The sequence below is a fragment of the Plectropomus leopardus genome, chromosome 4 (assembly GCF_008729295.1).
Source record: "Plectropomus leopardus isolate mb chromosome 4, YSFRI_Pleo_2.0, whole genome shotgun sequence".
NCBI classification, from domain to species: Eukaryota; Metazoa; Chordata; class Actinopteri; order Perciformes; family Serranidae; genus Plectropomus; species Plectropomus leopardus.
The window spans coordinates 2,368,494-2,384,612 of NC_056466.1; the positions used below are offsets into that span (position 1 = coordinate 2,368,494).

At 41.7% G+C, this 16,119-nt stretch overlaps 1 protein-coding gene across 1 annotated transcript in view; it reads left to right on the forward strand.

Annotated features, from left to right (window-relative positions):
* Positions 1–7,742: 7,742 nt before the first annotated feature.
* Positions 7,743–16,119, forward strand: part of LOC121941589 (beta-1,3-N-acetylglucosaminyltransferase manic fringe-like) — a 48,284-nt gene continuing 39,907 nt past the window's right edge. Inside the window, exons 1-2 of the mRNA XM_042484415.1 lie at positions 7,743–7,885; positions 13,834–13,905. Of these exons, the coding sequence (XP_042340349.1) occupies positions 7,743–7,885; positions 13,834–13,905 (215 nt within the window). The remainder of the gene's footprint in view (positions 7,886–13,833; positions 13,906–16,119) is intronic.

Genomic DNA, 16,119 nt, shown 5'->3' on the forward strand with positions numbered 1-16,119 from the left:
CAGTCTGCAGCTAAATTTGGGGACTGAAATGCCCCAAAATGTCAGAGGAGGAGGTGGCTGGGGTGTCACTTTTTTATTGGAAATGAATATAATATACCACCTTGTCAAGTTGTATGTCCCTCATCTAAGTCAAAATTAAAACCACAGGTCCCTCCTCAGTGCTTACATTTTTTAAAATGCGCTCCCTGTTTTGCAGCACCCCTTCCCTCCTCATAAGTAACAAACAGTCCCTATCCTTATCCACCAACGGAGGCCAGTGCAGCGATGAAGAGCACGTGCAGAACACCTAGTCCAGTTAAAGGATCCAGATTGAGGTGTTTTTATGATGGAATAGCTCGACTTCCACTCATTATCTGGGTGTGCTACTCTGCTTTTGAAAAATTCATTTTAATCTGATTTTTGTCAGATTTTTAGTCAGTTTACACGCATTTTAAAGGTCCAGTTTTAGTCAGACTAACACAATATTTCAACTTTCTAACAACATGTAAACATACTTAATGACTTGCACACAGAAACAAGCACATGGATCATATCAGCACGTGTAGCTGTTACGTCTAATCTACCTTGTGAGCTCCTAAAGCTGCCAGGGAAGCCGCATGAAGAAACCAAATTTACCACTAAAAAAACAACGCTTATACTTCTTCTCTCAATGTAATATGACTGCACTGCACTCTGATCTGCTGATGATACTCTTGCTGGCTTAATTGGTCTCTCTGCTTGTTCTGCAGAGAATTTCCCTTCATGTGATGATGGTGCAAATCAGCGTCTCTAGATATTAACTCTCTTGATTCTGATGGACTGCCTCTGCCGTGGACTGTAGCTGACTCAAATATTTAGTCGTGACATCAGGTCTGTTATCTACATTTTTGCCAATTATGTACCAGAAAAAGGAAGATGCATCCCCCCAAAAAAGCCCCAAAATTAGCCAATATCCTGAAGTCTTATATTGGAGATTTCCCTTTAGCAACCTTATATCCTAAAAACACCCTAAGGAGCGCTGCTGTGTTGACTGTGTGTTTATAAATAAGCAAACACTTCATCTGTTTCTCTCTGAGTGTATGTACCGTATGGGGCTCTCGGTGCATGAGGAACATGTATGTGTTTGTACATTGTGAGTGTGTGTGTGTTTATTTCAGGTTCTAGAGTGGCTGCGTGTGAATAATTGATGATTGTCAGGGGTGCCAGCAGAGATACATTATCCTTCCTCCTCTCTGGTTTACTGTAGCGTGGAGGATGTTTTCCCCTCCGAGGCTGATAGCTTTATGATCGGGGATGAGGGCTTGAGCCCCTGGTCAAAGAGAAATGGCCTGGAAAAAACTCTGAGCCTGCAGGCCCGCTGGCACGTTTGTCTTTTTATATCGCTGATGCTAACTGTTCTGCTAAGGTTTTTTTTTCTGTATTAACTAATCATAACTGACAGTGAGGAAAAAGGAAAAAATGCATGAACATTTATTGTGTCGACTACTGACATAATAAGTTGGCATTAATGCTGGTACAGTTTTATTTTACAATTTTTTACATTATAAAAGTAAATAATTTGTTTGACATTTTATGCGAGGATCCACAATAGCCTGATTCTGTCCCGATCCAACAGGTGGGCGATCAGAGTAGCATCGGGCAAAAGTGAGTGTCTGACATGGTCATTTGTCACTTTATCCCATAAACAAGTGAGTCTGTGTTCACAACGTATTTAGACGCCTAAATGAAAAGACTTGCATGTCAGAATTTCTTACCTTGTCTCGCCTAGTATGACCTTGTTGATTGTGACTTGTAACAAATCACAAACAGGCGGGTTTCCATTAGATTCCCAGATTTTAGCAAAACTTAAGCGATATTCTCAAAATCTCCATAAAACGCAGTTGCCAGATGACTGCGTTTCCAGTGATGATGTTATGCGACTTTTCCTCTGGCGATAATATTCCAAGAGGCAACTTTTAAAGTTATGCGATGCAATAACAGCTCTTGTAGCTTCTGCTGCATCATGAGGGAGCCAGGTCCTACTGACGAGCACATAGCCGTAACATCATGTGTCCAAGAAAAGCCCAAAAAGTGTTTCCATTGTAGTTTTGCGAAATATGGCTTATTTCGCAAAACTGGAAATATCAACTCATGCATGCGTAAAAACTTTTTTTTTTTTTTTACAATAAATTGGAGTTTTTCAAAATTGACTCGTTTCCATTAGGCGTATTTTATATTTGCAATTTCAGTTTGCGCACTTTGAGGGTTAATGGGAACCTGCCTATTGATTGGCATTTGATACAGCGTGTCGTCTGTCATGTCTCATCACGTCATGGCAGAACTTGGTACATGGAACATGGCACTTTGGTCAGAAAAACAGAAACAGTGACCACATTTATGTCGTATAGTCCCAGTATTATCCAAAAACCACTAGAGTAGCTCGGCTTTATTGGTCCATGCTATAATTTAGTAGCTCTTTTATAAAACACTTGAAATAATTTTAAAAAAGTAGCCTAGTGCATTCTTTACCAGTTACATGAAGTTTTTAGATTAGAAGGCCAACCATTACTGCATCATATCAAAAATCTGCAGGTTCTGTGCTTGTTAGAGTAACAACATGACAGTCCCAATGCCAGAATGTGTACTAAAGTCCTGATGTGTTGTTTTTTTATTTTAATTTCTGGCACAGTTCTCCATTTTTAATTGAGTTAGGCTAGCCCTCTGTCCCTGGGGTCTCATTTATTAAACAGTGCAAAGGATCCATACTAAAAGTGTCCGTGCACAAAAAAATATTTGTTTTTATAAAACTGTGTGTACGCCTGCCACTGCACAATTTTACTTTATGACTCTCAAATCAACTTTGAATTGTCCTCTACATGCACAGTTGGTTGAATGTTGGTGCATAGATATGACCTGCTGATCAGGTGAATCTTGACAACAATTACGTAGGTGTCACCGCAGTATCTGTTTGTTTACAACATGAGACTGCTTCCCACCTGACCAAAAAAGATCGTGACAATCAGTGGTATCACCACGCTGGGATATCATCTTAAGATGAAAGCTCGACAGGTAAACACAATTAATTTAAGTTAAGTCAGGGTGGACTGGGCCTGCATTATGATTAGGACTCATGATGAGGATATGGAGGGTAATAACTGTGCGAGAGCTTCTCACTGGCTTTACTTTCAGACCATATTACTTGGCACAGTCTATTTGTGCAGGTGGTGAAGATGTGTGTGAGGTGGATGGAGAAGGCAGACTGTTTATGGCAGCCATTGAAATGTCTCCAGTGTGCTCTGTGCATGTATAGTTGTGTTCACTGCATCTGAAAAGCAAATTTTACTTTGTGATATAGAAGATACTCCTGAAAACAATTACTGAATGCTATTTTTTGTGTTGTTATTTGTCTCCTCTATGCTCAGGGAGTCAGGTAGGTGACAGTAAGGCATCGCTGATGAGTGGCAGTTTGATTTGAGTTGGCTCATCATGTTTGCAAATGCTGGTTTGAATGTTTATGATAAAGAGGATCTAAAAGTAACATGTGATAGGAAGTAAAATGTGTGGACATTTAAGTGAGACAGCCTGACTGTAAGCCACCTCTTCACTATCTATAGCATGTTGCCACTTTCCTCAAATGCTCATATGCATGGGGCAGCGTTTCTGTACAGGTACGCAACATCTCCTGTCAAGTGTGTTATAGATCACAACTTCTGTGTGGGAAGTGGAGTGAGCTTCATTCAGGCCTTGTTTTGTGTGCACACAACAGTTATTAATGAGACCCCTGGTCTGTCCTAAGATGGGCAAAGCATGCCTTATTCCGGCATCTGTACTTGATGAAGAGATATGGAATAGTTTCCATCTCGGTGGATAGAAACATTAAAAAATCACTTTTAAGACATTGAACAGCAGAGTGTCTTTCCAGAGACAATGTCTCTGGTCCCCTAAATTGATCTACAGAACATGCTGTTCAGCAGTTTTCAAAAGTACTGTGACTTTGGCAGAAATAAGAGCAGCGATACTCAACTTATGGCTGGTGGGCTGAATCTGGCCTGTGAGAGGGTGCCAGGTGGCCCCCGACCATTTTCTAATTCACAAATAGAAGAAATTGATTGGGATCTTTTGTACTTTGATTGTAAAAAAGGTGCCAGAATGCATAAATGCATCAACAAAAATTAAGGTTGTTTATCAAAATGTGCTAGAGGAGGATCCCCTGGACCCCTCAACAAAGATCTGGGCTGATCCCAAAATGTCCTCAAATCCTTAAAAACTGGCCCCTGGTCTCCTGTCATTTGGCAAAAGTGCCCCCGTGCAATGCAACTTGAGTATGCCTGATCTAGAGAAACAGCAGACATTGCTTCGGGAAAGTTTTTACAGGGTTCCTCCTTAAAAACTCCTTAAAGGCATTGGATTAACTCATCTAAAAATAAGGCCTTAATTTGTATTAAAATGTCTTTATTATGTCATTATTATTACAACTTCTATTATTTATTTATTTATTTTATCTAAAAATCAATATTTGGTAAAAATTGTCCCTAAGCAGTTTATTGTCAATTTTGGTTGTTGTGAAACTGGTCTTAAATTTCATAGCTTCACGTGGCCTAAAAAAAGAGGAGGAACCCTGGTTTTAATGCCTTGCTATAGTTCACTGCATTGTGGTCAAATGGTGACAAAAATCACACAATTATCGCAAAACTTTCATACGTATTTTTTGTGTGAAGTGACCCTTTAAAGAGAACAAGACCTTCATCAGAGCATGACCAATGGCGGGTTACTGCGTGCATGTAAACACAGCCAGTGTGACCTCCTGAGTTGCTTCCTCCTCCCGGAGCTCCAGCGGTCGACCGTCCTGTGGACTCAGACAGGCTCTGCCCTGCAGTGGAGAGGAAGAACTCATTAAATAGCTATTTGTTAAAGGGCTTGTCGCCCAATTAGCATGTAAAGTGATCTGAGTGTGTGTGTCAGCTGGACAGCTAGCCACTGGGGGAGAGAGAGTTGGTGGTGTGTGTGTGTGAGAGAGAGAGAGACAGAGAGACAGAGTGTGTGTACAGTATTCCCTGGGAGACAGGCAGCAATAAGAGGGTCATTTATCAAGGTGACTGCACCAGTCAAACTAAACACCCCCTCCTCGTTGGATTGTCATGGCAACGCTGAAAAATGGAAGCCCCTTTGGGCCCTGATGAGCACGGTTATTTGAGCCGAGAAAAGAGGAAAGTGTGTGAGAAAGAGAGAGTGGGAGGATATCTGCGAAGACGTGTTCGTGAGTGTATGCACTGGTATTAGAGCAATTATTTAATTAAGTAATTATTTAGTTTTATCTAATACTTTGCAAGTATTTCATGAACTTATGCTTTTAATCATCAAATAGTTGTATTATTTTCTGCTCTTAGAGGAAATTCTAAACCAAAGTCCTCAACAAACTACTTTTGGTGAATATTAAAGTTTCAGCTCTAATTGCCTGACCTTAAACGAACCCGACACAAAATCAGGGAGAGGAAATCTTTAAACAAACTCTGTCAACTTGTGCTTGTTCGTAAAAGGTTTGTAAAAGGGCAGACTGTGAGAAACTGCAGGTCGAGGTCTGTGTCGGACTGTCATGTTTTATTTTGTGTATCTGAAGGGGAGAGAGGCCTTGTGTGCGTGTGTGTGTGTGTGCATGTGTTTGCATGCATGCCATCAGTGCAAAGTTCCTGGATACCCAAAACTCAAACATAAACAACTGAACCAGCGAGCGTCAGAGCTTCACACAGCAGTCAGGCACACACTGCAAATTGAAAAAACACACGCTCTCTGTTTACTTCTGTCTCTGGATGCCTCATTATATAAATTGGGCATGATTCATTGAGAAAAATATTAATCAAGCGATGCATGTACGTGTGTGTTCCAAAGTATTTGTGTGTATTTGTGCCATTATGTGTGGCTGCCAGTGAGGCAACTAATTGAGTGTGAGGAAGATTAGATTATTGAGTCGGATTTTCCAACATGGTCTCATCCCAAGTCGTCACATGTTACCGCTTTGCAGTGGACTTCTGCATCTACATATTACGTTTTAGGTATCCTTCTACGTCTGCTGTTGACGTTCTGGGATGCCTCTACTTTGCGCAGCACATGGTTGTGTTTAGACAACACAAGCACATGGCAACTAGCGTGGCATGTCAACAAAAGGTAAAAAACATCACATACAGATGGAAAGTGAACATTGGACTCCCATATGAAAGTCCGGGGTTTGTTGGATCCATCCACTGCCACTGCGTTCCTTATATTATGTTGTTACCAGCAGCATTTCAACATGATGCCGTTTTGCGATTTGTCTGGCCGCGCCCTCATGTGAAGCCTACAGCTGCTTCAGCAAGTGTCGCCTGGTGGTCTGATGGTGTATAATAACAACGCAACCAGTTCTGTCAGGTTCAGCTCTCAGCTGATGCTGTCCAGGGCGATCATTTGGACACATAAGGTGCCTTTTGGCGTCTGGAGCGTTTGCATAAAGCACTGTCACAAACTCAGCAGTAACATAACGTCCTGAAACAGTGTCCAGGTAACTCAGGATGATCCACAGACCTCACTGAGAACATTTTACATTGTAAACTTGGAAACTGTCCACAGTGGGGTCTGTGGTTTTTCCTGAAGGCTCAGACACACCGAAATGACGTCAAAGTGGCAATGAAGGCCCGGTGTGTTGCCTTTTGTCACCTGTGTCTCAGCTAAAACTTTGCACTTGAACACAGAGCACAGCTAAATTAGCGCACGCAGCTGCATCAGAGAATAGAAATACCAGCAGGCGTCTGTATTCATCATTAAAAAAGGGAAACCGGAAGAACGACAGGACAGATTTGAGATGCCAGTTAGCGCATAAAAAACACAACCAGAAGATGAAAGAAAATATATTTGCCATGTGTCAACGAATGATACCGCAATTACAAACCGTTTCCACTAAAGCTCTCAATGGCTAAAAAAAGTAATCTTACCTTATATAAGTTGTTGCATACTGTTTTAATGTCAGTTCCAGTACCCTTTAGCCCTTTTTTAATTTTCCTCATTTCTGTTTCTATTCTTCTGCGCTGAGCTGAACTGCCGATCAGAGGGATTTCTCTCGCCGACAGGCTCCGCCACTGATTTGTCAAGCTAAATTTTTGACAAAAAATAGCCAACAATAGCTGTCTAACACAAAAGATGTGGGGACACACTGAAAAAACTAGGGCGACAGACGTTCGCCGCCAACCCACATTGACCTACAACCGACTGTTGGCTTGGTGTGTCAGGGCCCCCAGGTAACCTGGACATTGTTTCTGGAAACACATGCTTGTGTAGTTTCCAAATGTGGTTTTTGAATGATCTGAGACACTCAGAATAGATCTGAAGCTCTTGATGCCGGATATGTAAAAGTAGGAAAACAACAGCTGTTAATATGTAGAATACGTGGTAATATGTGTTAGTTGAAAAGTAGCTAAATTCTTTTTTCAGTAGCTTAATTATTTTCTACTGTTTCATTATCACGTCTTGGTCGTCCCCTTCTGGTGTCTCTCTCTCTGCCACACACACACACACACACACACACACATGCACACACACACCTCGTTTCTCAGTTTCATTAGCAATGACTACCACCTCAGCTTCCCCCTCTGTCTCTTTCTCTGTCCATCTCTTATAATCATCTTACCATTTCCCCCGCAGCCCCTGAGTGGGAAAGATGCCGCTAATGAAGTGTCATTAGACCTAAATGTGTGTGTGTGTGTGTGTGTGTGTGTGTGTGTGGTCGCTCGCTAATATAAGTCACATCCAGTGATCCAATGTGCTGCATCTGGGGAGAAAGATGTAATGAGGAGGGTGAGCAGGAGAAGGGAGGAGAAGGCAAAAGGAGGAAGAGGAAAAGGGAGGAAGAGTTATTTCAGGAGGAGAAAGAGGAGGAGGTGAACATGAAAGAGGAGAGGTGGTGAGGTGATGATATAAAAGAGGTGTTGTAGAGCGGAGGAGGAGAGAGGAGGTGACGGTGAAAGCTAAAGATTGCTTTTACATCTGCAGTGCAGTCTTGTGTTGACTCAGTAATATTTCACACAGCAGATTTCGGTTGTTTTCTTTCCTGTTCAGGAAATGACTTTGTTCATAGCAGCAGAATATTTGCTGCCACTCTTTGGCTCATTTACCAAGTGTCTGGGTGGGATATTAGCCATGGTCAGATCTTGGTCCAAATGAAGCACTCCAGGGCTGGTTGGAAAGGTCCCGAGAAACCTCCCGCTCTGTAACATCTCGTACTGATAGCTCTGTTCTCATATGACCAAAGAAAGAAACACAACACCCCGGGGTTGCACCAAAGTGCTCTGAAAAATCATTTTAACCCACATAACAACCATTTGTATATCAGTTACTCACTTTGTGTTATGTTAGATTTTGTGCATTCTCTGTGAATGTGTGTGTGTGTGTGTGTGTGAGAGAGAGAGAGAGAGAGAGAGAGAGAAAGGTTAACATATGTTTTTGAGTCAGTCATCTCAAAAAGCAAGATCTGAGGTGTTATCATGGATGTATTAGGAGAACTGGATAGAGTGTTGGCGGCAGGGCCATGTTCATTCCTATAAGATTTGCTTGGTGGTGCATGAAGGTGAAATGGTTCAACCGCCACACATAATATTAGCCAGTGATGATCAGTACTGCTTTGCTCTGTGCCACCCATAGAGCAGGCGTGCTAGAGAATTACAGCAGCTGAGTGCGGTCCAGCGTCTTACAACAGCAGGCCAAACACCTAACTTTCCGTTAAGTGCTACTCTAACTTTAATTGGCTCAAAATAATTGAATTGGGAGGCTCTTCTAGACACGTTATTGGACCGAATGGATCAAATCCTGATAGTGAAACGAGTCATTTCTCTGAGATTGAGGGGATGCTCATGTGTCTTTCGCCATGTAAGTCATTAAGAAAAAGTTTTTTTGGGGCCACAGGGCATCATGTGACAGAAATTGCAATAACTGTGTTTTGCAACCATGAAATTTGGTTTCAAAGCCTGCACAACCTTCCCGTTGGGGGAAAATGAGGGAACAGACCCACAACAAAACACCAAGACATCAAGGACAACACAAGGCACATAAACTACCCTGTAAAGTACAACCGAAAAAACTTGCAAGTAATTGAATTTGATTTGTTTCTCTAAACTGTTCATTAAACAAGCCGCTTCTTGGTCCGTTCGCTGTAATTGCACAGGTTGGAGCTCAACAAACAAACACTGTTGTTGCAGTGGATGAAGGTTTCTGGTTGATTTGGATTTCTGTGTAGTAAATGGGATGGAGCAGAAAAGTTTTTTTTTTTTCTGTTTAATCAGATGAATCAAGACTGAGTTTTACTGCTCTTTGGTGAGTGCTTGAGTGGGAAGGATGGATTTGGTTTACACTTTGTGTGTGTGTGTATTTTGATACTTCACTGGCCCCGGCATCCTGCACAGATGCTCGATTGATTATCAGATTAAAATGAGCCATTTGCATCGATTGGCCACACGCACACTTAAGTGTAACCTGCTGCACTGTGTGTATGTGTGAGGATTTTTTAAAAACTAGATATGGATGGAGGTCTTCAGTGGCCAATATTTTTAGCGGATATTTAATATCTTTATTTTTGGTCACTTTGAGGACATGTATCATATTTCCTCCTCAGTGTTTTTGATGTTACAATCTTGTGTGTCATTAAGATTTGGTTTTTATTTTTAACTGTGAAATAAGGACCTCTATGGTGCTCAACCAGAATACACGAAATGTAGAAAAACTGAGTTATAAGTTTCACGTATACCACAAAAACTTTAAATGAGGGTCATAGCTGGTAAGCAGCTGTGCATGTCCTGAGGGTGGTATTCTCCGCCTATGTCCCCATATGTCCCATTCTCCGCCGGTGTCTCCACCGTTGTCTCCTGCTGAAAGGTGTGTCTTCTGACACACCTTTCAGCAGGTAGCCCTGTTTTTTGGATATGCAAATCCCTGCCATGTCAAGTCAAAAAGGACTCTCACTCTCGTCCTCTTCTTTAGTGTACGGAGCAATATCGTCTTTAATTTTTCCATGCTAGTGCCAATATAAAGCAGCACTTTTGTGTACCCTTGGTTGAGGTCTATATGCATGTTTTTCTACAATTTCCAACTTTTTCATTCAGGAATATCTGCAAATTTTTTCAAAGCATCAGTGTTAAATGATGTCTTATAAGCAAGGATTAAGATCAGAAAATAAAAGTAACGTTTAGTATTCACTGCCGTCTAATACTTGACAGTTTTTTTTAACTCAACTCTATTAACAAAATCCTGTTGGTACTTAAAAAGATATTCATAAATCAGCTGGACTTCAGGATCAGTGTTTCTACTCACTGGATGTCTTTTTATCTGTATTTTTCTCTTTAAGCACACCATGTATCTCATCATCTCATTCCGTCGCCCCCCTCCTGCTCTCCTTCCACGTCAGATCTAACAGTGGAGAGCAGAGCTGAGCGGATCAACTGCCTCACTGCCCACTGAGGCTGTGGTTTTGTGTGTGTGTGTGTGTGTGTGAGACGCGTTCTGCTTTAATGAGCTATTGTTTGGCAGAGTCGCCACTCGAGGGGAGTCTGTCGCTCAGCTGACCCCTGACCCCGCCATGCTGCACAAAACTTGATTAACCACGCCTCGTCAGGGCTGTGTTTGTGTTCATCTTCTCCCTCGTGTCTCTTCTCTTCTCCTCATCCTCCAAAGACAAATCTTATGAGAATTTTTGAAAATCAGCAGCCGATATTTTTATCATTCATACATGCTGTTGCAGCGTGTGACAGCGCGGTCACTGCTCGCTGTACGTCTATCTCCCTCCTCGTGCTTGCTTTGCCTGTGCGGTCTAACTGTCAGAGAAATTTCACACACATCCAGGGAGTGATTCTGGACCCCCCGCCGCGACCTGTCTACATCCATCCTTCCCTCCCTCTGTCCCAGCCAATCCCCTGCTTCAGCTTCCCCCCTCAGTTTCTCAGAAATACCTCCTCTTCTTCCATCCTTAGACAGTAAGATCCCCAAATATTATTTTCCCCCACTGGGATGAGATTATTTCACCTTCCAACATTTTCTACTCCCAAATGTCATAGTTTTGACTCTGGTGCAGCAATCTGCCGCACCAGCTTGTGTGACATTGTGCAGAGCAATTACTTAATGGAGAGTGTGGCTGTGCTTTTTTTCAGCAAGGACCAAAGCAACACAAACTGCCACAAGTTTCTACCAGCTAGACTGAACATTTTAGGGGTTAATATCCTTGCCTTGATTATGTAAATCTATTGGCAATCCGTCATTGACAAGAGACAAATGTTGTGACTGCACCAACTTCCTGTTGAGTAGAAAGGGAAGATTTTATATATATGTGCATCTCTGAGTCCCTGTAGTTGTGCTGTTGTACTTTCCAATCCTGCTGCGTCCTCAGAAAGAGGGTGGGGTGGCACGTTCAAAAACAATGATTGTGATTGTTTTTATGCCTCTGCGCTAGCGATACACGAGGCCGGGGGCATTTTGTTGTCGGGCTGTCTGAAGGTCAAAGTCACTGAGACATTTCATTCGTTTCATATACGTGAATGCAACATCTGAAGACGGTCTTGAGGGAGTTTCCTTAAATTTGGCACAAATGTCTATATGGATTAGAGAATGAAAGAACTGTAACTTTAGAAGGTAATCACCTGATTTAACTAAGTCAGATTGGTGAAGCCTCAAGTTATCTCCAGCCCAAACTGTAGAATGCTTTTTTGTCCCTCATAATTTCTATTGTAAAAATCATGGGAGGGGGTGTTTTTTTTTACTGGTAGTACGCAGAGGAGGAGTGATTCAAGCGACCAAAAACTTTTCCAAAGTACGCAAGGTTCAAAGATGGACTTGGACTAAAGCCTAGTATACACTGTGCAATTTTGGGCTGTCCCATTGTCAAAGAAACATGTCGATATCTTTGGTTGTGGCTCTAAAACGTCACACAGTGAGAGAGATTCAAAGATATCGGTCGTCACAGTCATGTGCTCAAAGACAGCCTGGGGTAAAATTCTGACACTGTCAGAAATTTTGGGTGACCATCTCACTGTGTGACTGCTGTTACAACCAACCAGTAGAAACACAGCATGAAATGACGCAGTGATCAGCACGACACTGCTAATTGTTGGTAGATGCTAATACATACGTTGACATCTTGTTGCAGAATTGGCGTGCCAAGTTGGCCTCTTTTCCCCAGCTACGACCGCATCCACATTCTCCTCCTACTCCTCAGACTTTTTCTGGCACACGTAGATGCCACTATAGCGAAAGCTGGATTTGTTTGTTGACATTTTTCTCTGACCACTACAGTGGCAGAGAAGGATGACTCATGCCAATGACATTTTTTGGAGGTCATAGCCTGTGATTCAGAAGGTGCATGCTGCATGCATCAAACTTGATGTCGTACCCAAGGTTTTTTAAGATCTATGTTGCAAAATGTAGCTGTGCTAAACTAAGATTGCAAAAGTGAGGCTTTATGTGAATGCATCCTTGACATCCACAACATGACAACATGCTTAAACTGTAAACAAACGGTAAAATAACTGAATCTGTGACCAAAAGGGCTTGTTTTTTTTTCTTCGATGCAGGGCTCTTTTTCTACTACGGATGTATATGTCTCTTTTTTTCCAGGTGTTTTTATTGCATTTTCATGACTGAAGTCCAGATCGGGTTCGCACACCCAAACCACAACATCCACTCTCATTCCCTGGTTCTCCCTCTTTCTCTTTTACACAGGACGGGACAAGGTCACACTCTGCTCCACCCTTTACAGTAGCACAGGAACATGACACTCGAACACACACAAACACACACATACAGGTGTATGCACAGGGCTCAGCTTACCTCTCCTTCTACAAAGCCTCGTGGGAAGAGTGACATCATCCCCTCTCTTTTTTCGCGGCTGTCAATCAAAGTAGACAATGAGGTCGTAGGGTTAAACCCCTCCCGCTAGGAGCAGCCTCTACGACTGTGCTAAAAAGAGTGCCAGCCTAAGTACAACATCACATGACACACATCGAGAGCAGTTTATATCTCACGTGTGTATACACAATATCTGCAAACTGTCCACTGCCTCCACGCTGAATGACTTGGAACGAGTGCAACAGTAGCAAACTTTTACAGCGAGCAGTTAAAAAAATGACTGGAGAGCGAGTGAGTGTGAGTGAAGGAGGAACATGATACTCTTGTCCAACAGTAGCTGTTTCATTTTGGACGGAGTCTCATACTGTATTACTGAGCAAACGTGTGGGAGAAAAAGTTTCCTTGGTTTTCTTGCAATTTTAAGCTGACGTTGGCAGATTTACAGTAAAAACACAACAAAAAAAAAAAATGCAGATTGTCCTCAAAGTGAACTCCCACTGAAAAGACTTTCCTCTCTGCAAAAATGAAACAAACTTAACTTCAAAGAGCGGAAACAATGGGCTGGACAGTACAGGAGTATTTTTACAGTGTAAATTCATAGAAAGTGTCCTCAAGGAAAGATTGTACCTTTTTTGGAGTGCAAAGTTGACGACTTTGAAGAGAGCTATGGAAATATATATAGTTCAGTCAAGAAAATAACAGAAAGGAAGTTTCAGTAGAGTTAAATCTGCTGCCTTTTTAACACTAATCAGGGCAGATATTCACTTTTTATGACTGGTGACTGCGAAAGGTGCCATATAAATAAACCTTGTGTGCGTGCTTGCTATATTCTTAATGTGTGTTGTACTTATGTGTAACCTCAGAATCTCAGACTGTATATGTGTGCACACATCTGTATTAACATTTCTTTGCTCCATCTTGTCCTTGCACTGTCATTGATTGTTTAAATGCACTGATATTGACCTCTGTGCTCGATTAACTACCCGTTCTCTAACCTACAGTTGTTTTGTTTGTCGTTTTTTTCAGCGATCTGAACGGAAACAACCTGACCGTCATCACCAAGGCAGACTTCACTGGTCTCAAACACCTCAGAGTCCTGTAAGTCACAGCCACATTTACACATTCAGCAATATGTGAGTTTTTAGATTAACAACTGAGTACAAGTTTCCTTTTAGACATCACTGTTATATCTAGAGCATCTTTAAATTAGTGCAACATTTTTAAAGTCAGTACTTATTAGTTATTTTGCTGTTGTTCTTTCATTTACATTTTATTAAGATTAAAAGTCTGGAGGGAAATTGCACAAAACTTAGAGAGCGGATTAAGCCAGGATTTTCGTGGTATCTGGGCTGAATGTAGCCTAACTTTATGAAAGCAGAGACACATAAGTAGAATATAAGTAGAAGATATATTCTGTGTAGCGTTTTTCTCTGTTTGATTATAGTGGCTGAATGTCCTTTTTTTTTGCAAATTATATGCTTTACCTGCTCATGCATTTCCATGAGAAGCTGCTGCTCACTTGGGGCGGCTGTGGCTCAGAGGAGAGCGGATCGTCCTCTAATCGAAAGGTGGGCGGTTTGATCCCTGGCTCCTCCAGTCAACATGTGGAAGTATCCTTGGGCAAGATACTGAACCCTAAATTGCTCCCGATGCTACGTCATCAGAGTGTGAGTGCGTGTGAATGCTTACTGAGTAGCAGATGCCACCATGCGCGGTAGCCTCGGCCACTGGTGTGTGAATGTGTGTGTGAACGGGGCGAATGTGACATGTACATAAACTATTTGCTGAAAACTCACGTCTTCTTCGTGTCTACGTCAGGACAGTCTGTGTTTGAGACGTGGTCTATTCACGAAAGCCATGAACGCGCATATATTCGAAATACTTACACCTGGCTTGATGTAGTCGCACCTACTCATCCTGGCTTGGCAGATGCGCAACGGATTAAGCCAGGAGGCACCGATGAGACTAGGACAAGCCTCGCTTTCCGTTATCCTGGATTTCTGAATTCTGCTTTTGTGCAGTAGCCCCTGACCTTCTCTCCCAGCTGTCAGGCTCTTTGTTGACAACAGCTTTTATGTATTCAGCAGAGATTCTTTCCCACATTTCTTTGCTAGTTTTAGGTCTCGTAGGAATGTGGGAGTCATAGCTGCGCCGCCACCTCAAGCCAGAGGGAACAGAATGACGCTTTAGTGACACATGAGCCACCCAGAGGTGCTTGTTCGGTGTCAGTGTCAGTCAAATTTACAACAGGGAGGGGTTTATCCACGACCTTTTGACCTGGAAACACAGTGCCCTCTGGGAGAGGCTGCACTGTTGGCGGTTTCCTGTGTTTACCTGAAGGCTGAGACTGTGCTGAGTGTCCGTGATGGACATGAGGTGTTAAAAAGATGACATGCCAGGAACTAATGACATCTCCGGAGGCTTGCTCAGAACAGATTAGCAGCCCGCTGGGAGCCCGCGGCTCATTTCTGTCAGGAGGGGATCGAGTGTTACACCAGTGGTTTATTATGTGGAGGTCTGTGGAGAGTATTTATCAAGTGTGCAGATCCCAGCAGCAACTGTGGGAGAAATAATGTGTGCTGAGGCTTTGTGTTTTCAATTTGATTAATGAGAGGGTGAAGGATTTTACTTTTTGAGTTTTAAAATCTATGCAATACCTCAACAAAATAATAAAAGTGCCCTTTCTTTTTTTTTTTTTTTTTTTAATGTACTAAATAGGAAATTGATGCCACCCTCTTGTCACAATTAATTAGTAATTTTACTTGATGCACTATTTTTTTGTAACGTGCTGATATTACACTAAGGATGAACAGTATATGCTTGGATAATGTTAATGATGTGGTTTGATAGCTAAGTATTCATTAAAACAGACTGTTTATTTTAGAAAGATGAAGATATGAGGACATTTTGTTGCAACTATATGTGAATGTTTAATAACCTATTTATTTTTTGTTTTTTATTACAAAGTATTGAAAAGTTTTATTGCTTTTATTTCTTCTGTTGTTGTTTTTGGTCTATATCTTTGTATTACTTTACACTGATATTTTATGCCTTGCATCTTGCGTTATTTGTCCTCTGGTTTTAATTTTATCTGAACTCTACCCTAGTTTCGTCTCGCTTGTATTCAATAGGACTGTTTGGCTTTCCACTTTTCTATTGCCGTTTATGACTCCCATTTCTCTTTTGCTTTGTTTGTCAAAACACTTTATAAACTCTGTTTTTAAAGATCCTATATAAATAAAATTCCCATTCTCATTATTATTATTATTATTATTGAAGTATCAGTAAAGTAATTACCCCATTATTGTTTGC